Source organism: Nannospalax galili, unplaced genomic scaffold, assembly GCF_000622305.1.
Source record: "Nannospalax galili isolate Female #2095 unplaced genomic scaffold, S.galili_v1.0 scaffold821, whole genome shotgun sequence".
NCBI classification, from domain to species: domain Eukaryota; kingdom Metazoa; phylum Chordata; class Mammalia; order Rodentia; family Spalacidae; genus Nannospalax; species Nannospalax galili.
The window spans coordinates 1,282,215-1,308,094 of NW_008345684.1; the positions used below are offsets into that span (position 1 = coordinate 1,282,215).

The 25,880-nt window shown below is 36.2% G+C and overlaps 1 protein-coding gene across 1 annotated transcript in view; it reads left to right on the plus strand.

The window, feature by feature from the left end:
- Positions 1-25,880, plus strand: part of Epha6 (EPH receptor A6) — a 1,087,127-nt gene that overhangs the window by 765,659 nt on the left and 295,588 nt on the right. Inside the window, exon 10 of the mRNA XM_008841732.1 lies at positions 7,392-7,517. Within this exon, the coding sequence (XP_008839954.1) occupies positions 7,392-7,517 (126 nt within the window). The remainder of the gene's footprint in view (positions 1-7,391; positions 7,518-25,880) is intronic.

Sequence of the window (25,880 nt, forward strand, 5' to 3'; positions counted from 1 at the left end):
GATTAGCATAAACTAAACCAGATGGGCTCAGCAAGACATAATTAAAATAACCTGAGGCCACCAAGGAGGTGAAGAAAGATTAAACTGAAGTTTAAGATGGCAGGGATGAGTTATATTAGTAACATGATATTCAAAACTCGGCCTCATTTTGGTCATATTTTTCAATATTATATATAATATAGATATATATATGATGTTTTCATGAAAGAAGTGTTGTTATCTAGTTATTCTGTAGGAATGTGTATCACTTTAAATAAATGAATGATTTAATTGTGAAAATGATGCATGAGTAAGCAAATGGTATTTATTACCTGTGCTTAAAGGAATGTTATCAATGTCAGCGAGACCATGAATCTGACTAGGTAGTGCTACTTCCCTTGTAAAATTAGAGTTAGATTTAAAATTTCACTCTTCTTAAGGTACGGGAGTATGACTTCTAATCTAGCATAGAGATACAGACTATCTGATCTTTCTTCTAACCTAAACTTTGAGAAGCCAAAAAAAAAGCACAGCATTTCAGAATCCATGTCAAGTCTAAATATACCAAGAAATATTTTCTTCTGTTCCTATTTTAAAAGTACTAATCTTACAGATGCATGTCAACCACTAAGAGACAGAGATGGAATGCAGCAAGGAAAGACAATGAACATAGAAGAATTAGTGAAGCAAAGTATTGCTACTAACCTTCTCTAAACTTACTTCATTATTTTTTGCTTGTTTTAAAGACTTTCTTGTGGGAACAGGTTGTAAAGACAAAAAAGATCCTTAATTGTGGCTAAGTATGACTTCCAAATACTAGGAAGCAACAAATATTTACTTGTTTTATATTATGTGTTAGATATTTTAATGCATATTTTATATTTTTATTGAGCTTTTAAAATTTCATACAAAATTTCCCACTCACACCCAGACATCCCCCCCCCATGCACTCTGCCATACATGCTGAATCCTATTCATTCAGGTGTTTGTACCCAAATGTCATTCAGTGTACATATGTCCACTGGAGTCTAATCAGCCCATCCAATGGTCATATGTAAGCCATACTCTCTCTCACCCAGAAGCAACCAATATCAAATGGTTCTTAATCTGGTGCTCACCCACCACCTATTTCTCACTTCCCCTTTGGGCCCTTGTTTAATTGAGCTGACATAGGTCCCATGTTGGATGCTACCACTGCCACAGGAGCACATGAACAAGTCTCATTGCCTAGAAGCCTCCACCTCATACATTCTTGAACCAGCCCTGGGTCTTACAATCTTTCTGCCTCCTCTTCCGCAATGGTCCCTGAACCATCAGTGGGTGAGGTTCCATATAGGAGTCCCACATGGAAATATGGGACTCTACAGTCCCATTCCCCAAAGCTTGGCCAGTTGAGGCCTTCTGTGTGTAATACACTTTCATGTACATGGAAGCCTCACTGGTGAGAGTTGAAGGATCCATTAGCCCTCTCTCTACCCCTCATTCCATGTTCCATGAGCCTTGGCTGTAAGAATTCGACTGCAAATGTGTCACTTAGTACCAGGCATCTCCCAGGTGCATGTTCTTTATGCCTAACCAGATGTGCAACTCTGTAGTAGCCTCCATCTGTTGCAAAAAAGAAGTTTCTTTGATGAGCGCCTTAAGGAATGTTATTTACTCTAAGGGAGGTCTCTTCTATCTCACACTGCATTCCCTTCCAAGCAGTTCCTAGGTATACATATTTTTCTACCAGTGTGACAAAATGCTAGTCATTACCTAAGGGTAGAAGATACATTTAGTTCATAGTATCAACAGTTTCATCCATCATGGTAGGAGGGCATGATAGGGCAGCGCCATTCAATTCCGCGGGAGTGAGGAAGCAGAGCAAGTTGAAAGAGAATGTCTGCACCATGGGCTTTTACATTTTCTCCTTCACTTTTTCCAAGGCCTACTCACCCAACATTCAAGAAAGTTGCCCTCACTTAATCAGTCCTGTCTGAAAACATCCTTACAGACACGCCCAGTGATGGACTTTGCTAACTACGGAGTCATTTCTCAGTCTAATTAAAGTTGATCAAAATTAACCATCTCAAGTCCAACTGCTGTCAACCTGACACCCAAACATATATCCTTAAACCATAACATTCTACTCATTCTGCCAAAAAGTCTCATATGAACTGTACAATGTCACATATCCATTTCCCAGTACCCATTGTTTAAAGGCTTACAATCTCAACATTGCTCAAAAGTTCAAGTTCCTTTCATTCACAGTAGCATCACAAAAAGAAAATATCTAGTGAGAAACCTAACAAAAGATATTAGAGGCCTATTCAGTGAAGACATTAAGTCTTTGAAGAAGAGATTTAGGAAGACACAGGAGATGGAAAAACTTCCCATGCTCATGGATTGATAGAATTAATATTGTGAAAATGATAATCCTACCAAAAGCAATTACAGATTTGAGGAAATCCCAATCAAAATACTCATGACTTTCTTCACAGAAATAGAAAATTCCATCCAAAAAAATCATATGGAAGCACAAGAGAACCCAGAGAGCCAAAGCAATCCTGAGCACAAAGAGCAATGGTGGGTGTGGGGGTGGGGCGGTGGGAGGATTACCATACAGATTTTAAAATACATTGCAGATCTATATAGTCACTAAAAACAGCATGATATTGGCACAGAAATAGACTTGTAAATCAATGGAATAGAATATCCAACCATGAGTAGATGCAATTATAGCCACCTGATATTTGACAAAGGTGCCAAGAACACACACAGGAGGAAAGACAGCATCTCAACAAATGGTGCTGGCAAAACTGGATCTCCACATATAGAAGAATGAAATTAGACTCGTAGCACAAAAGTCAACTCTAAATGGATCAAAGACCTCAATGTGAAGGCTAAAATGCTTAAACTTTTAGAAGAAAACATTGGCAGTACCCTACAAGATATAGGTACAGGGAAGAGCTTTCTAAATCAGACATTAGTCACTCAGGAATTAAGGTCACAAAGGATCTCATTAAACTAAAAAGCTTTGGGGGCTGGAGAGATTACAGCAGTTAAGAGCACTGACTGTTCTTGCAGAAGACTCGGGTTTGAATCCCAGCACTCACAAGGGAGCTAGCAACTGTCCAATAACTTGAGTTCTAGGGGATTCGACACACTTTTCTGTCTTCTGCAGGCACTACACAACACGGGTGCCCTTACACACATGCAGGCATCAACACTCATACACATAAAATAAAAATAAATAAAATTTTAAAAAATTAAACTAAAAAACTCCCACATAGCAAAGGAAACAACTGAATGAGTGAAGGGGAAGCCCACAGAGTGGGAGAAAATCTTTACCAGCTATACAGATCTGACAGAGGATTAATATCCCGACTATACAAAGGACTCAAAAAACGAGGAAGAAAATAAATGACCCAATTAAAAATGCCCTATGGATCTGAACAGAATGCTCTCAAAAGAAGAAATAACAATGGCTAAGACAACTTAAAAAGTATTCAACTTCCATAGCAATTAGGGAAATGCAAATCAAAGTTACTTTAAGACTTATCCAACCAAAGTTAGAATGACTAAAATCAAGAGAATAAATAACACCAACTGCTGGCTTGGATGTGAGGTAAGAGGGATCTTCACTCACTGTTGATAGAATTGCAAACTGGTGTAACCACTGTGGAAATCAGTATGGAGAACTCTTAAAAAACTAAAAATAAAACTACTGTATGATATGGTTATACCATGCCCTGGCATTGACCCAAAGGACTCATCCTACTATGCAGAGATACTTGCACAATCGTATTTGTTGCTTCTTTTTTCACAATAGCTAAGAAATGCGAAGAACATAAATGTCCCCCAACTGATGAATAGATAATGAAAATGTCACACATTTACACAGTGTTCTACTCAGTAGTAAAGAAACACAAAATCATGAAATCTGCAGGTAAATGGATGGAACTAGACTTATACTGAGAAGTAAGACAGACTTGGAAAACTAAGCAATGTATGTTCTCTCTCATTTGTGAATCTTAGTTCCAAATCTATAGATGTGAGTCTGTATCCTGATGTAACAGCAGGAGCCAGGAATGGAAAGGAACCAATGGAATGAAAGGGAAAAAGGAGCTCTAGAGAGGGGGATTGTAGGGACAGGTGTTATTGATGGGGGGGAAAGAGGAAGGAAATTTAACTGGGTAGTGAGTAGGTAGGGTTATACAGGGGGAGTGAGAGGAAAGCTAAATAACACTTAGATGATGTGGAAACCAGAGAGAAATTTATTAGTTCAAAGTCTTATTGAAAAACACACATATAATAAATATAAGATTACATGTGAATAGCTGAGGTTATGTAACAAAAACCAGTATCAGCAAGAGAAACGTCCCTTTGAGTTGTTGGTCAGGGTCATCCCAGAGACTCCCAAAATAACACAGGTTGTAGCCACAGCCCTTGATTGCCTCCCAGAACTTGAAGGTAAGATCCTATTGCTGAAGACAGAATGTACTTTGGACATAGGACTTGAGGCAATTAAGCTGGAACTAACCTAGACACCTCTACCCTGAATACTAGCTCTCCTGTTATCACAGGATATTATGCAAACTACCAAGGGAGAAAACCAATCAATGGTCCTACATAATTGTGAAGCCTGGTAAACAACAATGACTGGCCCACCAAACTATCACTATTTATTAGTGTAGTAGTGGCACTTTTATCTTGTGGTAATGAGCAGCTGTCTAACTGGAATTAAGGCCTGCTCAATAGAAGGTAACTTATGCCTGGTACTGTAAATGTAGCTAAATCCACATGACTGGAGATGTCATAGATACTAGAAAAAAGCCTATTTTGCCATATGCTTAGAACAATGTAATTTTTTGCTGTATTTAAATCTCCTTCCTCATATTTGCAATCAAGTGTGCCTTTCACCCCTCACCAAAGAAGCTTCTTCTTTCAATAGATTGATACTAATTTATACAGAGTTCCACAACTGATAAAATGTAGAGAATAAGTGTTTGTGAGACACTTAACCCTAAGTGACATATTTTCAATGCAACCTCTACACATAAGATGACTATATCTCTCAGCTCTGACCAGACATGTTTCCCTATGCAGCGGATAGTGATTAACACAAGCCCACAACTGACCCATTTACAGAGAACAATAAGCTGCAGAGTGCTTATCCCTGAATAGGATACCTATATAAAACTTCTGCCTCCCACAGCTCAGGGATCATTGTGGAAGAGGGAATGGAAAGGTTGTAAGAGCCAAAGGTAGTCAATGGCCACAAGGAAACAGATTTTTCCAGACAGCTGGTTGGTTACTCATATGAGTTCATAGCAATGCTGACAGAATGCGCAAGTCCCATGCAAGCTCAAACCAGACAAAATACCAGAATAGATATGGGGCAGTAGATAAGAATTCCTACCAAAACCTAAGGAATTTTTGGCAACTGATGGCTGCTAGGCTGGGGAGAGACACTCTCTTACTAGGATGGGACTCATATGGGAGGTTATCCAGGCTCCAGTGGATGGACCCACACTGAAGGACATCTGGGGACACAAATCAGCTTCCATACATCATTTTATACCTATAATAGAGTATACTAAATTGAGCAGGTTGGGCAGTAAAGGGAGGATCAGATGAGGGGTACCTAAATACCATCAAATTATATTTCATGAAAATCACAAAAATTCAAAAACTATTTTTTGAATACAAAAAACCATTCAAGTTCAAATGCTCTTTGAGACTTGAGGCACAGAGGCAAGATACAGTGTCACAGAATCAATATTCTCATTCCAAGAGGCAAGAATAGGGGAATACCAAGGAAGAATTAAACCAAAACAAGACAAACCCACTAGAGCAAACGTTAAATCCTGTAGCTCCGTGTCTAGCATTCAGTTCAGGTGGTGATACGACCTAAACTGCAAAGGACTTCAGCAGCCCACCCTCAGAGCCTTGCTGTTTGCAGCACATTTAAATTCTCTCTTAGACTGGCTCTACTTGCTGCCCATAGTTTGTCTCAAAAGACATTCCACACTCCCAGCATCCCTAGCTTTCTGGAATCTCCATTCCAGCTTTAGCTTTGCTGTTATATCTTCCTACATTGTCCTGTCAGGGCTCACCACAGTAACACCAAACCTGACACACATTGTCTGGCTCTGCAGGCTTTCCTTTGAAATGTGGGTGGGAGCCTGTATGACCCTATAGCCCTTGTATTTTCATCCCTGCAAAACTAGCATCAATGAATAATGCTAAGGTCTCCACCAGCTTTGGCCCATAAATATATAGGCCTCTAAGAGTCTGGGTGCCTGAAAAGAGTGAAATAAATCCTAAGGAAACAGCTTTCTAGGTGATCCTATGTGAGTGGATACCGGTGGATCTCTCAAAGAAATGTTTATGTGTTTATTCCCTTGAGGCAGTGGTGGGTGAAATGTTGCTAATTCCTGAAATGCTCCCCTAGCACATTTTCATTGTTTCAAAGTAAAGTGTATGGATTCTTTTTAGCGGTTCTAATCTCTATAACAACCATATGCTCCTTGTGCATAACTTTAAACTAACTCCTTTTCTAACCAAACTGCAAGTTTTTCAGAGCTGTCTGTTCTACTTTTTAAATCATAACTCTCATGATAAATATTGCTAAAATTAGCTAGCATAACCATGTCAGAGCCTGAATATTGTGCTGCCTTGAAGTATCCTCCATCATATTCATTAGTCTATTACCATTAAATTCAGCCTCCCACTGTTTCAGGGCATGAATAAAATGTAGAAAAATCCTTTGTCACAATGTAAAACGAATGGCATCTATTCCAATTACCAATAGAGTTCTTTATACATGAACCTCCGTGAACACAGTGTTGCTGTCTGCATTTCTGTCTGCATTGTGATATTCTTCTCTCACACCAGAGTTATGCATAGACTCCACTTAGAACATTCTAGGGCTTCTCGGGCCTATGTACAGATTTTTCCAAATGCTCTCATATACTATTTCCAAAACTTTTGAAGCTTATGGTTAAGTTTAGTTGCAGAAATGTCCCCTCTTCTTCATACTGGGTTTCTGTATTCATCAGACCTTTCATTGTTGTGACAAAACACCTGACATAAACAACTTAAAGGAAGAAATCTCCTTTTTTGCTGTAAGCTCATTACTTCTGAAGTTCCAGTCCATGGCTCCGTATTTTTGGACCTAGAGGTAGGAACAAGTGACAAAGGCTCTTCAAGGCATGGCAGCCAAGAAGCAGAGCACAAGAGGGACTGTCTGCAACTGTGATTCTCTCCACTTTCCCTTTTATGCTGTTTAGTCTACAGCCAGGGAGATAAAAAGAAGAATTCAAATAATTATGAGTGACTACTTAATACATCACTCCCAACATTGCATAGTCACAGGATATATAACTACTGAAATGCTCAAAGTAAACCAACATTGTATTTTGTTGCAGTGCGCTTCCCAGGAGTTAAAACTTACATTGATCCAGACACCTATGAAGACCCGTCTTTAGCAGTCCATGAATTTGCAAAAGAGATTGATCCTTCAAGAATTCGAATTGAGAGAGTCATTGGAGCCGGTAAATATAAAATCTACACATTTGAATACAGGATTCCTTAACAACTTTGTACCTAGTTCATCAAAATATAATTTTAAAGCTTAGCAGGTTTAGATATTGAAAAAAATAAGGTATAAAAGTATGTTCTATTTGTTAGATTTATTTTAAAGTAGATGTGTCCATATTCAGTTCCCAGATAATGAGAACAGTTTCAAAAGTTATTTTAACATCCTATAGTCTATTTTCATAATGAAGATAAATTACAGTAAAACTAGAGTGCCTCTGGAATTTATTTTGAAAATGCAATTTCAGAGATTTGTTACGAGGTTATTATAGATTTACTCAAACCCCAACATCTATAGACATATACTATAATTAGTATTCATAACGATGACCTTGAGGCTCGACAAAACTCAGAAGTATTCTGAAAATCATTGAAGGTAAAAATTAGTTCAATATAATTTTAGATCTTTTTAATACAAAATAATAATACTTCCTATGTAGAATTCTCCAGTACTCAGAACACTTCATTATTCAACAATTCTGAACAACAACAACAAAATGCATACATATATATATATATGTATATAGCAAGGCTGCACAAAGAATTAATGGTGCACATTAGTTAGGGGAAACTATGGTGATATAAAGAAAGGATGGGGGATCTTGAAAATAAAGAATAATTCCTTTTTCAAGTCTTTGATGCAGGTGACTAGTCCATGTTTTGCAGAAGTTTTCTCCTTCAGGTCTTAAAAGGATGTGAGTCCCATTATTCCTTGTTGAACCTTTTCCTAACATGCGCTCCTCTAAATGGTCACCTGTCAGTGGTTCAAACATAATCATATGAACACACTGAAATGCAAGAGTTTGGAAATACAATCACCAAACACCAACAAGGCAACTATGTATGCAGCTTTAAAAGAGATGGTATAAGTTGGCTTCCCAAAACAGAAAAGAAGACTTAATCCTTTGGGGAGCACAAGTCTCCTGAAGATATTGCATGTAATTATTTGGAGAAAGCAGAACAGACCCCTGCATGGTCATTCCAACAAGCTGTCTTATTTTCTCAAAGACTGTATATCACAGCTGATTATTCATTGCCCCTTTTAAAGCCATTTTTTTAAGATGGTGGGAATAAAGCATGGACATGCCAAGTTCTTCTAACCTCAGGCTCTATGTGATTGCTCCAATCCCTGACTCTCAGGGACTTAGAGCACCAGCACTACCTCAAGATCTCCAGGGACATTTGGACAGAACCTTTCTGGCACCATTCCATTCCTCATGTACAGTGGGTCAATGAGTCTCCTGCATGGCCAGGTAACCCTCTGAAAACTGACACCATGGCCCTATGCATTTCATCCTAATGCTCTCAGCAAAAGAGGATCCCTTGTAAGAAAGATAAAAGGGCCTAGGAAAAGAATCACATTCCTTGTTATATTCAGCTGCTTGTACTAGGAAGGCCCAATTCAACAGGCATGAGAGAAGAGCACATGATACTCAATTTGGGAGGATTTGGTTTTTTGGAGGGGTATTGTTGTTTGTTTTTCTTTTTCTTTTTTTTTTTTGTTTTTTTTTTTTTTTTTTTTTTTCTTTTTTTTTTTTTTTTTTGTTTTTTTTTTTTTGTTTTGCTTGCTTGTCTTGCTTCTTCTAAACAAAAATGCGATTGAAAGAGGTCGAATGTGTTTCATTCACTATGTTTAGCTTCCTTCTTGTGACCCATAAGAACAAGTACTAGACACTTTTATTTTTATTTAGCCTGTCTGTCTGTCTGTCTGTCGGTCTGTCTGTGTGGTGTGATGCAGGCACACATGTGCCACAGAGTGCATGTGGTGGTCAGAAAACAACTTTTGAGATCAATTCTCTCCTGGCATCCTGTTGAAGTGTTGAGGCAGAGTATCTCTTGTTTCTGCTGTGCTATATACTTCAGGCTAGCTGACCTGTGAGCTTCTAGACTGTTCTGTCTCTGCCTCTCACCTTGATGCAAGAATTCTGGAAGTACAGATGTAGACAGCCACATTAGGGTTCTTTTCTTGAGTTCACCTTTTATACCACATTATTCAATGCACACAAGATACATTAGAAGCATTTCCAGTTGTGGCCCTTTTTGTGTAAATTACATGCCAATGCCTGATATCATAAAGTTAGAAATAAAATCAAGTATCTGAAGTATAAATGATATGAAGAAGTTCAACTTTTCTTCAGGTTTGAGTCTTTTATTCCTAAATAAAATATATTTTTCTTTAAGAAATGTAACAGATGCAATAATTACTCATGATACTGGCTTAATATCATGATTTATTTGCATTATCTTAACTTCTCATTTGGCAAAGACAGAATATTTAAACTTTTGTAGGTAGTTTACCTTCAAGTCTCTCTCTCTCTCTCTCTCTCTCTCTCTCTCTCGCTCTCACACACACACACACACACACACACACTCACACACACACACACACACACACACACACATCTTTACTCATCTTCTATGTCAACTTCCAAACATTATGGGATGTCTTTACTATTTGTCTTTAGAAAAATCATAAAAATAAGTACCCTCAAAAACTACACTGCAATAAAACTTATATTCCTCTTGGTGTGCAACTCACTCAGTACTAATTCACTCCTTTAGGCCATATTGCTAAAACCCTGATTTTGTGTGGAATACTGCTGCACAGACTAGGGTCATGGCCTTTAGCAGCAGTGTGAGAAAGCACTGTTCTGTGTAGAGTCAAGGAAGTTACATAACTCTCCTCCTCTTTCATAAGGGTGGTGTCCAGTTCACTAATAACAAAAGAGAGGTTAAATAGATAAACGCACAAATGTAGCTCACTGAAGTTTAACACAGCATGAGGACTTTCAGAAACACAGGCTCCAAGACACAGGGAACTCTATCATATGTATTCTTAGGATGTTTAACTCTAGACACTGTTTACAAATGTGATCAGACAAAAGGTGTAACCTAATAAAATGGACTAAAGAGGGAAATCCAGAAAGGGCTGTCTTCTTAACCTCTGTGTATAATTCCCTTCCTCCTGAGTATGGGGCAGGAGTAATTGGAATGAGACTCTAATTACCTACTCTTAGACAAGGCAGGTCAGAGAATTTACATATGGCGTTTCTTCAGAGAAAGGCACAAGAAGATAAGAATAATAAGTTTGTATTATCTGCAACAGAGAAGAGGAATTCTGGGTTCTATGAAATGTTCCAAAGTAAAGGGGGGGGGCAGAAAACAAGAGAGCAAGAGAAGGTCAGAGAGACCATTTAAGGCCCTGCCAATGTCCTGTATAAAAGCAGGCCATGTGCCATACAATGGTAAATCATTTTCAGAGCCCCAACATTAGTTAAATTATGGAAAAACAATAGTTTTATACATTATATTTACATAGTTACCAAACCTTAAATACTAAGTTTCCTTAGCTTGCTCCTATCCTCTACTCTGCCCCCATTGTTTCTTCTCAGAGTCCATCTCTGCTGTACCGGAGTACACTGAACAGCTCTCTTGAAAGCTAAATGACATAAATAAATGGCTGTTTGGGTGCTGGACAGAGGTGGGTTGGCATGGAGAGATGACAGAGCCAGATACCAAGGCCTGACAAGTGTCAGATAAAAGACATACAGGCAGAATTAAGGCAGTGATCGAGGGAAAGGAGACCAATGCAGACTCGCAAGTCATTGCTTAGGAAAGATCTCCAAGACCTGTGTGCATTTTTGGCAAAGAAATGGCCATCAATTATTTCCAACTTTCTCATTTGGAGACACAATATAAGTTCCTTAAATATTTTTTAAATTAGTTGTAACAAATGAATTAAAAACAACTGCATTGTTTTCAGGAAAAGAAAAAAGAGCACAGGGAATGGCATTACACCTGACCCATGACATTACTTAAAATAGTCCCTGAATGATTTAGTAAATGACTGACATTTATAGAGGACAATGTGCTAGTTAGTCTTTTCATATGATGTCTCTATTCTTATCAGAGATATGAGCATTAAACCTGTCTTCCACAATTGTTGTCCTTAGATTTTCAGCTTTGTAACTTAATATTATGCAGTAAAATCTTAGAAAACTTAATTTACCTATGTGAATATATATACATATAAGTTTAATATTCTCTGTCCATCACTGCACATTTCACTGTTTTTATTGGTTTCCTAAGACCATTTTTTATATCACTGCTCTACATAATAGAGGCAGCTTATCTTTGTTCATCAATTCAGGCCTGAATTTCCATGAAAATACACATTTCCATTTAAATAATGTGAGCAGCTCTGTTGCATAAGAGAGTATCAAGATCATCTATCTCCTTTGACTTTTTTGCATCATAAAATGAAATACTGTGGGCAGAAGACTGTAATACAGAAATTCCCGAGCTAAAAATGCCAAGTCAGATTAGGGTTGAATCATTATTGTACAAACATCTTGAGAGATAATGAGAAAACTGGTAAACGGAATCTTAACCATGGCCTAGAAAAGGTCAGTGGAAAGCTATCCCTTTTCAACACAGAACCATGAGGAGGTCTTTCTGAGTGGAATATCTGTAATTTTGAAACACAATTCCATTGAAAAATCATCCTTGTGTCTCTAAGCCCATAGGGCACCCTTCTTAGATTTGACCTTCCTGCTTTCCCTAGTCACAGTGAAAATGCATATCTTGCCGTCATTCGTATTCTATCCCTTTATCTATACAAAACTCATTACTGCCTCTGCTATCAGCCTTCTCTTCTGGCTTAGTGTCACTATATTTTTCTCCTCCTAGAATAGTTCAGAAAGTTTTAAATGTTGGTTTCTCAGCAAGCATCTGCATGCAGGAAAAGGAAGTTGAAAGGACAGTAAAAGGGCATAAAAAGTGAATGCCAAAATGGTGACTCACTCATACCTTCTGCCTTATTTGAAGTTTTGTTCACACTTACTCTAGTATGAGGTAAAGGCTAAATTTTATGCCACTTCTAATTTCCTTTGAACCCCCAAACTGTCACTACTCATCCCTTCTTTCTATTACAGATTTAACTATATTTTTAGAGATCTTGAACTCTTGTTCTCATTATTATATTTTACAGTTGCATTAATGTTATTTTTCTTGCAAGATGAAAATAAGACAGGTAATTGGCATTGTGTTTATGGCCCATTTTCTCTATATTTAGATCAGAGGCTCTTTCTCAGAGGCAAGTTTTTTCTTGTCTATCACTTTAAGGAATTTATGGTAGATGTCATAGATGTTTTTGTAAATTTGAAAATTCTTTTTTATAACCAATAGACAGACAGACCTGACAATGACTTTGACTCATAAATTTCACAATTTTCTAGATTTAAATTAATATAGATTTGATAAATTAGAATCGATTAATGGTGTAATAAAAGATCAGGTTTTCCCATCTTCCAAAGACAATATGACATGAATGAGAGAGACACAGACTGAAACAGTGTGGAGCAACAGCTGTATGTTAACTTACTCCATGGCCTTCACCATATAGTGATTGTTTAGACATGGGTTTGCTTACCTGCATAATGGGCCATAGCAACAGCTGCTTTTTTGCATGGTTAAAGGAAGTGTTAGATGACAAGGGTCAGCATTCCAATAATAGACAATTAAAAAATGGCAACCGTTCCATTAGGTTAAAAATAATATAGTCTTTTGCTTAGTCCTAGTGTCTGAGAATGACACTCATTGTCAGTCTTAAAATACCTTATGATGTCGGGTGTGGTGGTGTACCTTTAATCCCAGGCCTCAGGAGGCAGAGGTAGGTGAGTCTCTGTGCGATCAAGGCCAGCCTGGTCCACATAGTGATTTCTAGATGGCTGGGAGTAGGGAGACCCTGTCCAAAAGATAAAAACTATAAAAAGCTTTATGACACACATATCTACCATGGAGAATTTTGTCATCAGTGCCCTATGTAACTGGAATATTTATGATATTCAGTTAACTGACAATGAATAATAAAAACAAAATTTCATTCCTATTGGTACATTGAGTTGTAGCCGTAGCAAGTTCAGCTTTATTTTCTTTGTTTGTTTTTATTTTAATCAACCCTTATTTCTACTTCAAAAACTTTTGGTCCATTTTTTGTTTTAGTTTTTTTACTTTTAGAAAACTTGATACACGAATACTGTGTTACAACATTTCCATCCCTCTGCCTCCCCTTCTGACTTCTTCCATGTTCCCCATCAACTTCCTCTCAATTTCTTACCTCTTTTGAATTAAAAGAACCCAAAGCTTAATTTATCTCTATGTCCTGGGGGATATATTTGTTACATGTGTTTTATTTTTACTATATACTTAACAAAGCATTAGATGAATTTAATTGAATTTAACAAAGGAAACTTTTATTTCAATATCTTTATATAAAGCTATTCCAAAACTTATTTCAGTATCAGTAAATTTGTTGTTAGAAACAGTACTATATATCAGTTTGATAGACTTCAAGTAAATTTCATTCGCCTTCAATTCAATATCTACATCTTGTTTATGAGACCATTTAGTGTTTCTTTGTCATTTCACAGAGGAAACTTGCCAGGCTTGCAAATTACCTTGTCACAGTAGTCATTTGACAAATATTTGTTAAATAAGCAAGTAGATGAGGAAATAAATCTATAACTTAAAGATATAAAATTATTTTGGGGCCAGCAAGACAACTCAGTGGGTAAAGGTGCCTGCCACCAAGACTTACAACCTGATTTCCAGGAATTCCTGGAAACTCACTCACTGACTTCCATATGCACCCTGTAGCATGCATATTCACACACACACACACACACACACACACACACAAATGCACACACACTCACACACAAATTATTGTTAAAAATATATATATAGGATTCAGATAAGTAGTTCTCTTAAGTGACTATATCTATGTTGTCTCTAAAAATCCTAATGGAGAGTCAGTGAGATGGTTCAGCTGATCAAGACACCTGCTGCCAAGCCTAAAGAACTTAGCTCAATCTCCAGACCCCCAAAGATGGAAGGAAAGAACTGACTCCAAGTTGTGCTCTGACCTCCATACATGCACTGTAGCATATCCCTTCCACATGCATACATACATGCACATAATAAACAAATAAAAATATAAATAGATAAAAATAAATGTAAATCATTTCTAATGGAAAGTAGGTTAAAGTATGCCACAGTATAATAAAAAATAAAATGTATAATTTGTATAAAATATTAAATCAGACAGAATAACAAATGTAGATATGTACAAATTACTATGGCATTGCTTTAGATGAATATGTACCTAGTAAATTAATCAAAATTATAGAACTTGTTACATGGAATTGCCTTTATATACTGAAATACAAAATTACATAGAAAACATTACACTGATATTTTGGTTTGTATTGGGTTTGTATAACAGGGAAAATAAGAAATTACCAATTTTTAGATTTTTTTTCCTGTGTTTTTTTCTTCGAATTTAGGTATTGCTGATGTGTTTGGTGAAATTAATTAATTTGTACTAATTTTTCAAAGAAACCACTAAGAAGAGTGAGGAGACTGGGTACATATTATACAGAAAGAAATAAGAATGATATCTCTTAAAGTCTAAGAGTCAACAAAGAAGACCCCCACACCAGCAACTTTCATTCTTCATATTCCCATGATATATTAGTTATCACTTAGCATTAAAAAAGTATCACAAAACTAAAACAAGAACACTTACTATCTTCCAGTTTCCATAGGCCAAGAATCAGGAATCTAGGTGTGACTATGCTCATTTGGGACTGCTCATAAGATTGCAATCAGGAGTCAGAAGAGGCTACCTTCGCACTTTGAGCTCAGCGGGACGGAACCCACTTCTAAACTCACTGGCTTAGCTGTTGTCAGAAACAGTCATTTGGGGATTGGGGATAGAAAGCCTTAATATCTTGCTTATTCTTGCCATGTAGTCTTCTCCAATAAGGCAAGTAGCTTCATCAAAGCAAACAAAAGACTCTGCTAGTAAGACAGAAGCCTCACATTTTGTAAATAATAGACATCATATCACCTTTGCCATGTTCTGTTAGTTATAAGTATAATAATAGGGTCAGAGGAGGAGTTTCTAAATACCATGTTCCAGGGTCATTGTTGGCTCTCTTCCATATCTGCCTACAGCATACAGCAATGCATCATTTTTGAGCACCTATGGCATACAGCAGTATGGTAGTGCTCGTTAGCCTCTTCCTTGGAAATCTTGTCTCTTCTTCTATTCTATTTATATCAATGATGACTTTTTGACAGCATTTGGTGCCTAAGAGTTCATTATGACACACTTCCAAGATGGGTAGTGAGAGCAGACTAGTAGTATGAGCCAAACACAGCAGATTCCCAGACCAACCTATCAGGAAGATCTTCTGGAGACCCTCCTCAGAATTTGGGAGATTCTTCTCCCTTTCTTATATTTATATTCAGTCTTGCCCATTTATCAGGCAAGTTCTGTCTTGAGGTTTGAGAATTGTATCTGTACTGAAGTGACTTGTATATGGGTCATCTGGAGGTCTTCGTCCCATTGTTATGGAGACCAAGTAATACACATGTCTGTTTTTTTCATAAAGCTAACTGACACATAATGTTGGTCTTACAAGATGCTTATGTAGGCCTGTGAGAATAGTTATTCTTACTGTTACATCCCTTACATTTCTAAATTTGAAGACCATTTGAAGTTTTGAGTTTCATAATGGCTAGGCTTTTATTCAAAGTACAATTTGGAGAAAGATTAGATAAATTTTAGCATAGTCATAAATTTCTGTCTTGCAAAGAACTGTGAGGTTGTTTGCACTGTACAATCATTTCACAGTGCTGTAGAGACCATGTACATTCTACATTAGTGAGGTGTAAGATGTGAATTAAGACCAGAAATCTGGTTATAGGATTTTCCTGTGTAATACTATAGTTTGCCTAACAGGGGGCATTTAGTTGATTGCTCCCACAGTGATACTTGTGACCTCAATTCAGTTGTCCAAGTATCTGACTAATGATGTTTGTGGGGATTTTGTCTGTCTGTTGCTATATAACAAATCATCCCCAAACCAAATGGTTTCAAATAATAATCAGTTGGTTTATTCAAAATTCAGTAATTTGGGCTGAGTTCTTTAAGGCCCTGGGGAGAGTTTCTGCTAGTCTTGCCTGGGGTCACTCCATGGCCATCGTTGCCTGGTGGCTTGACTGTTGCTGCAGTCGGTGCTTTGTTCAGAAAGTCTCAACACCTCTAGCTCCTTCTTCATTGATCTCGCCTCTTCTGACAGCTCAGCTGTGGCACTGTCAGAAGTGTTCTAAGCGAGTAAAAGTAGGAGAGTCAAGGCCAGTCGAAGCCTTTACTCTGACCATCATAATTCTGACATGTTAACTTGATCGAAGCAAGTCCAAAGTTAACCCAGGTTTCATGAGCTAGAGAGAAGGAATTAACCTCTTGATTAAGCAAAATCATACTGTAAAGGAGCCTAAATTCGGGGTTGGGAAGAATTTGAGGCCATTATTATAATCTACTACACAATTGATAAGTTTTATTTGTAAAGTGAATCAATCATTTTCAAGCCTATTATAAATACCAGATTATGAACTTTTTATTATTTTCTCTCTTGAGATCATATTTTTCTCTGCTTGACAAATGAATTCTATTTTACATTTTCTTCATTTAACAACTATTAGGTAATCATTCTGTAGTTAGATACTATGAGACTTACAAAAGCAAATAGGAAAGTAGTTCAGGTCCGAGAGAGAACATAAAGTGTGTTAAGTGAGGTAGAAAGGAGAAGCAGAAGAAAGATAGAAAGAAAGGACTTAAGCTTATTAGACATACATATAAATCTCTATGTAAATTCAAAGAATCTAAAACTCACTATGGAAGGGGGTTGAGATCACATTAGGAAGACTGTGTGGTAGCGTGTCAAGAGAAGCAGAGTGACAGAGAGGTAAATGAGTTAAAGAAGATTCTAAGTCACCATCATATCATTATCAGAACATCACCTGGAAAAGGTTCAGTATCTCATCCAAGACCTTAGATAATAGTTTCAGCAAATTAATGATCTCCATGAGTAAAACTGCATCCATATAGTACTGTGCCCGATCTTATAACTGCCCACTGGCATTTAATCTGCAAAATCAGTAAACCTAAACTTTCTTCTACCCTACTCCATAACCCTCCAATATTTGAAGATGGAGTCTCATAAGCCTTTCTTTTCCAGGCCTAACTGCCCTTTTTTAATTTTTTTTTACCATTTCCAGCTACATGATTTCTGGATGCTCCCTCATTCTGGTCAACTTCCCCTGGGGTTTTCCTCTAAGTCTTTTTAGAACTGAACCCAATCTTCCAAAATTTTTTAATCAATACATAAAACACAGAGTTAGCACCTTGCCTGCTGAGACTCAGTGAAGTGGGAATTTGTTTGCTTTTTGAACAGCTTCCATGCTCTGTTGGTGTAGAGCATTTCCCATCAGCTTATCCCCGTTGAGCATTCTCAGATGAGCTGCTACTAAGCCAGGTCTCATTCTGTACTTGTCTAGTTGACTTTATTATGATGGGTGAAATACTGTATTGCATTTTCGTGCCATCCTATAAATATATGTAAACCATATATGTATCTAATTCACTCTGTATCTATATAAAAGTATTGAATATAATATATATTTTATATCTGTTTCAAAAATATCCCTATCAAAATTATCACTGTATTTCTATAAATAAAATTGCATAGCCTTACAATGTCCTTTTCCACAACAATTAGTCCAGCTGGTGCAATTCTTATTCTTCCCAGAATCATCTGTGATGTTCTCTGCTTTGCGAGTTCAGTATGTGTCCTTATAACGGCTCAGAGCTCCCTGCACAGAAATTATTCAGTAATCTTTTTAATTTTTTCCTTCGTTGGGATGACTAGGTTTGCACAATGGGAATTCTGTGTTTATTGATCCCTATCCTTTATCTTTTATAGAATCTCCAATCATCAAATTGTACCCAACCCATGCACATTACTTTGACTGCCACATGGAATCGAAAGTCCACATCTAATGAGTTCAATGCTTTTTTTTTTCTACAATTTAGATATCTTAAAATGAAAATGGTCAGTTTTAATTCAAGCTTCCACTCCTCACCCCTCAGATTTCCTCCACCTCAAATAACAGCTCTGTTAACTTTTTGAACGATGTAAACAGCATCAATATAAGTAAATAGAATTGATTACAGACTCTCACTTGTTTTCCTGGTGGAGTAAATAAGTTTACAGGATGTAGAGGTGTTTCTAAAGGGCTGTTTGAGGACACAAGTATGCAGACAGTCTTTGTGATCTAGAGCAGCATCTTGTCTAGAAGGAAATCTCTGCTATTCTGCTCCTGCCAGAATTCTTTCACATAGCTCTCATGGGAATTTTTACTAGGTTTTAAATTTCTGGGTGTTTCCCTACTTTCATGATTATTTCTTTCTTTTAGTGGTCAGATATGTCCCGATACAGCATATTGAAATATTCCATGCTGTTGCTTGTCACCGCTTGATTTCATTCTTACCTCTCTCTTTAGCACAGGGGCTCTTCAATGGGGACATGTGTTGTTTTTCATTCCTAGCTACAGGATTGGGTTCTTCTGTAAAAGGGTGAAGGCGTGTCCATTTTGGTCCTTGCTTTGGGTGGTAAAGGGACTGTTTTATTAGAGATTTCTCACTGCCAACTTAAGTTTGGGGTCACTCAGACATTCCTTTTTATAACCTACAAAAGATTGTTCTTACTTTTTTTTTTTTTTTGAGAATTAGTGTGTGGTAAACTCTTCCTTATAAAATTTTCAAACTGCAGCCCAGCCCTACTAGGGAGATAGATACATCTCACTCCTGCCCTTTGTTGTCTACTCCAAGAGTCCATGTGTATTCCTTCCAAGTGAATTTCTCTTCTCTCAACAGAAGCTACTTCATTTTCTATTTTTTATATTTGCTATGCCCATCAGTACTCCACAACCATGTCAGTTGCTTCAAAAATTTGTTGAACTATCACCTTTAATCCCAGTTTCTACCCTTGGGGTTTGTTCATAGAGTTTTCCTTTTTCTTACTAGAGGGTCATCAGGTGGAAGAGAGATGAATACATGTTCACTCTTCCATTTTACCCACAAACCAGTGGTCTAGAAAGTGAGGGCTGCAGGTATGCAGGTACATTAAAAATGAGTATATTCTTCTAATATACGTTGACTTTTGACATTTTCTTTGCTTTTTAAAAATTATATTCGTCCTATAACATGGGTGTTTGGTTTTGTTTGGTTTTGGTTTTGGTATTTTTCAGACAGGGTCTCCCTGCAGCCCCATGTGGCCTGGAATTTGCTTTGTAGACCAGGATGTCCGTGATCTCACAGATACCCTCCCCTCTCTGCTTCACAAGTACTGGAACAAAAGGGGTACCCACCATTCCCATCCATTCCATAACATGTTTCAACAAGTAAGACTGTTAGAATTTGTATAAAGTATGATCCTGGAGAAACTTTACATAATTTTAGCATTTATAATTAGTAATCTAATGTGTTATTTGTTTCAAAAAGCATGTCAAGCTACTTTGATTAAATGAAACATAAAAGAAAATAATGAATAGAGAAATAGGGTGATCTGTTGTAACCTGAAGAAAGCTGCTACATACAACTAACAGTTGTATATTATCTCAAATGAAACTCTGTGCATATGCAGAATAACCATATTTTACATTTTGAGTTCTAATGGCTGTTCTTTTCTAATAAAAAAGTGTCATGGCTACCATGACAAATGCTTTTCATGGTATTCTGCAAGGAAATCCAAGGCAATCATCTGGTCTATCACCATTTTAGACAGCATTTTTGTCTGTCCTTGTAGTATAGCACACATGCACTTAGATACCTTTAAGGGTTTCTAAAAATTCTACATTTATTAGCCTCAAATTCAAGGAGTTATGTAATTTGTGTTCACATTATTATAAATGTGTTTCTCTTTGTAGAGCTTAAGTAGAAGCATTAATCCCATGACATTCCTCTTCAAACAGGACCAGTAGCACTAGTTTGAATGGCTATTACTTTCCACAGCTAATCTGAGGATACAGAAGGTGTTTTTAATTTGAAGCTGCATGCACCATCCAAAAAGTCCAAAATTTTAGTGGATTAAAAAAATCTAAAGGTGTGTTCAGAAATGTGCTTCTAAAATGCTGGAATGATATGAATTTTCAAGTCTTGTAAACCATATATTATTCCATAGCCTTAAGGACAACAATAATCCACCTCGACAGTGATGAGAGATGGAATAGACATTATAAGAAAGACATGTTTGCCCCCACTGAGATTCCAAAGTATGCAGATGTCTTCTAATCATCCCTGTTAGTCCATTCTATTATTATCAGTAGGTCAATTAAGTAATCTTGATGCCAGTAGTAGTCATTTATTTTCACAATTAATCCAGTAATGTGCTTGGTTAAATAAATGTATATAAATCACTTGAAATATGGCCCAATATCACCTCTTATTATTTTCATATAAAAGTGGGCAGCAAGTCAGAGTGTATTAGGAAACATCAATTTCTCCTAGTTTTAACAGAGCCATGCTTAAGTTCAAGATGCTGTCAATGCATTGTGAGCAGTATTTTATTTATTTCTAAGGTAACATTCAGGATTAGTCTAACAGTTCTGAAATTCAGTTTTGCGTACCTATCAATGATAAAATGTATATGAATAAATGAAAAAAGTAAGACAAAATTTACCATATGATGCAATTAGAAATTTATGATCTTTCTAATCGCAGATGATTTTTATATACTTTCTTTAATAATTAATATATTAAATATTAAAAATCAATAAAGCCAGGAGATATGAATAATACACTTATCAAATTTATATTTGATGAATATTCAAGAATGATAAACCCAAATTTGTAGAACCATATTCTCTTCAAGGAAACAAAATATGTTTGAAAATTGATATATCTTATGTCATGAAGCAGTTCTCAAACTTTGTTAAGTATTCAGATTCTTTAGGTATGTGCTTCTGAATAAAGTATAATTAAACTAGAAATAAACAGAAAGCTATAAAACTTGGAAGTTTGGAGGTGGGTAGTGTTCATCACTAAAACAGCACAACAAATAAGAAACTGCATTTCAAGGTGAGTTGCTGATGGAAAGCAAGAGAGAAATGAGAATGCTCTAGAACAAAGACCTAGAACAAGGCATAGGGAATAGGAATGAGCACTGGCAGGTGTAGAATTAGATTCCATCAAGGAGAGTCCCATTGCAGAGATTGGGAGAGCTCCAACAGTCACCAGCATTAGGGATGGCAGCAGCTCTAGCCAGAAGACAAATCCACAGTCATCACAGGCTTAGAACACAGCTAAGAGAGCCACATGGAACCCACACTATAGCATTGCTTCATGGAAGAAACTTTCATTACCTCCTCTCACGTTCTAAAGTCCACATACTCCATCTTACTTAGAGGTAAAGTCACACTGCCAGCCCACCATTGATCTCACACCAGTATAACCCATAGGTTCTGGGTACACATCCACCACACCCTACGTCTCTCTCATCACCTTTCCCATTTTGGAGCTGTTTCACAGTGGATGTCCCATTATATTTAGAGCAGATTTTTCAGCAGATATCTAATAGACCAAGAGGGACTGAAATAATATACTATAAGTCCTGGAGGAACAACCTGTCATCTAAGAATACCATACCCAGCAAAGTTATCATTCAGGAATGAAAAAGAAAGGCAAATTTTCTAAGACAAGCAAAGAAGGCAAAATTTATCATCACCAGACTAGTTTCACAGAAGATGCTTTCAGGAATCCCACATTCAAAAGTCATAAGAAATAACCACCGTGATAAAAGGAGGAATATATAAAACTCACCAGAAAGTAGTTATACAAAAGAGAAATATAGAATAATTAAAGCATTAATGCATCAAATCACCAACCCAACTAAGATAAACAAGATAGGAAGAAAACAAAGCATATCATACTAAAGAAATTCAGCAAAATTATATGAGTAAGGTTTTTACTTCTAAGCAATAACCCTGAATGTAAATGGTCTAAATCCTTTATTTAAAGATACATACTCAAGGTTGGAGAGATGGCTCAGTGGTTAAGAGCACTGGCTGCTCTTGCAGAGGACCTGGGTTTGATTTCCAGAACCCACATAGTAGCTAACAACCATCTGTAACTCCAGTTCTAGTGGATCCAAAGCCCTTGACTGGCCTTCATGGGCTTTGCACAACATGGGTGCACTTACATACATGCAGGCAAAACACTCATACATATAAAATAAAAATAAATAAATAAAAATAAATAAATAAATAAATTATACAGACTGGCTTAATGGAATTGAAAACAAGACCTAAGATTATACTGGTCAGTTACTTTATAAGTATCAATAACACAGTAAACTTGAAAGGACAGAAATGTATTCCATGAAAACAGAAACTAAAAGATAAAAAAAAAAGTAGCTGTGATTGTGTCAGACAAAGTAAACTTTCTGATAAAATCTGCAGACCGATAAAATAATAAAGTAAAGGAAAGTTCTTCTGAGATGAGTACAGAGGCATTCAACAAGGAAGTAAACAACTGGAGATAAATATGTACCCCAGTGCTCAAGTGCATAATTGAAAAGTAGATATAAAGGAAGAAATCTGTTCTAAAACAATAATCATGGGTTATTTCATACTCTTACCCTACTTTGTGAACTGATCATCCATACAAATCTAAAACTCAACAATGAAACTTCTGACTAAATGTAGACCAAATGAATACAACAGACACTGACAGAAGAGCTCATCTCTCAGCTCTGGAAACGCTTCTTTCCACCAGTACAGGGAACACTGTCTCAATACATTTTTTAAAATGAAACTATGACATATGTTATATGCACACAATATAATAGAACAGGAAATAGCAAAAGAACCTTGGAAAGGATCAACATATATGCAGAATCAACAAGATAATAGTACATTCTTGAAGAAATCAAAACAGAAATTTAAGATTCTTCAAAAGATTAAAATTAAATTTCAATACACTGAAACTGTCAGATACAATAAAAGAAGTAATAAAAGGAACGATTTTAATGATAAGAGCCTATATTAAAAAACTGAGAGTTCAAATACATACACTAACAGAATATCTTAAGAAACTAGAAAAGCCATAACAGGTTAAATCAATCCAAAATCAGTAGAAGTAAGAAATAAAGATCACAGAATAAACACACAAACTATTTACAAAGAGATTTTATGAAAAGTTAAAAATAAATAAACTATTAGCATGCCTAACCAAAAATAACAATAAAGAACCAAATAAAATTATAAATGAAAAAAGGAGTTATTGCAACTGTTCATTTAATGCCACAGAGTTACAAATGGTTATCAGGGTCTTTTATGAGGAATTGTGAACAAGTTGAAAAACCTACAAGAAATGTAGAAATTCCTAGGCACATATAACCTACAAAATTTGAACTGCAAACTCAGTGGAACTAAAGACCAATAATAAAGAATTACATTGAATCTGTTTTAAAAGCCCAACAAAGAAAAGCCTATTCCAATGACTTCATTTATGAATTTTATCAAACAATAAACAAATAGTACCAATTCTTTTAATCTATTCCAAGATTAACAAAAGGGGAGGAGCATTTATAAACTCATTTGATAAGGCCAGCATTGTCCTGATATTGAAACCAGACAAGGACACACATCAACAACAATTAAAACCAATGATGATTACAATGCAGAACTTCTCTACAGAATACAAGAAAATCAGCTACATGCTCATCAACACTTGGATTGATAAAGAAAATGCAGCATACATGCACAGTATAATATTATCCAGCCATAAAGAAGATTTAATTCTTGTTATTTGTAGCAGAATGGGTGGAACTTGAGGACATCATTAAATAAAAAAGCAAAATAGAAAAATAAATATCATGCACTCTGTCTTATGTGTGGAAACTAAAAATCATTGGTATGAATGTATACTACTGATTTCTGGAGACTTTGTGAAGGGTCATGGGAGCAAGGGACAGATGGAGGATGGATAATAAGTAGCAAATGCAGTTAAAAGAAAATGCTCCAGTCTTCCACAGCAGGGTAGGGTGACTATGACTCACAATTAACAACAGATGCTTTCTGAAGAATGAGAAGATAACTCCAAACGTCAAGAAATGATAGGGAGATACACATACTAATTGCTTGATCTGATCTGATGCTACATGCATGTGTTGCAATATCACACTGCACCCCTTAATTATGAACGGATGCTACATTTTTTTTTTTTTTTTTGGTCTTTTTGAGACAGGGCTCTCCATAGCCCCAGCTGGCCTGGAACTCTACATTTTAATCAACAATTTAATATTTATGAATTTCAGTATAATGTTAACACATATAAAAAATTGTGAAATTGTTAACACAATTTAGAAAATCCCTAGAACAATAATAATGAAAACACGACATGTAAGGAAATGGAGCAAAGCAATGTGGTGCAAACCTGTAGGTTCTTCACATTCTGGGGATGCAGAGGCAGGAAGATCAGAAGTTCAAAGCTAGTCTCGACCAGATAGTAAAATTCTATCTCAAAAGAAATTAAACAAACAAACAAATACAAGCTTATGGGGTACAATTATTGAAGCACTCCACAGGCATATATAAAGTGTTAACATTCTTATTTGAGGAAGAAAGATTGAAATTCAAGCTAATTGTTTACAGAGAGAAATATAAGGGTTACAAAAAAGTAGAAGGTATAAATAATCAAAAACAGTAAAAAAAATAACAAAATCAAAAGATAGTTCCTTAAAATTGAAAATTATGACAAAACATATTGAGAAAACTACAAGGTGTAAATAATACTGTGTGAGAAAAGAAAAATGCAAATTGATAAAATGAATATTTAATACTAAATAAGAAAACATAAGCAATATTATGAGACTGATGTGCAAACTACGTAAAAGAGAAGTCGTTATGAAAACGAATACCACAAAGAATAGGAAATTAAATATCAATACGTATTTTTTCTGAACAAAATGAAATTCAGATTGAGATTTGAGGATTTGGGCAAATCTTCTAAACACAGAATTCTAAGATGCCAATAAATCCAACCTTATACAAGTGCTTTTCAATAAAAGTTGAATTATAATGCTCGGGCCAAACTAATTTAATCAAAGTTTTGTTTAAGCTGCCTTTTTCCTTCCCAAGATGTTTACAAATTATTGCCCAGAGTACTGTCCTGTCTCTACAGTTAGAAAATAGGCTTTGTGCCTTCTCCCTTCTAACAACACAGTATAAAGTTGAAGCTGCTTTGGAAAATTCCTGATATTGGGCAACTGGAATGCCATGCTATCTGGGAATTAGCTTCTTGTTGCAAAAAGTCTATACGCAATGATATATTAAGGAAAAGAAGCATTTGAGAGGAGACTCAAGCATTAAGATGAGTCATAATAAACTATAAGATATTCTATTTTAGAAAA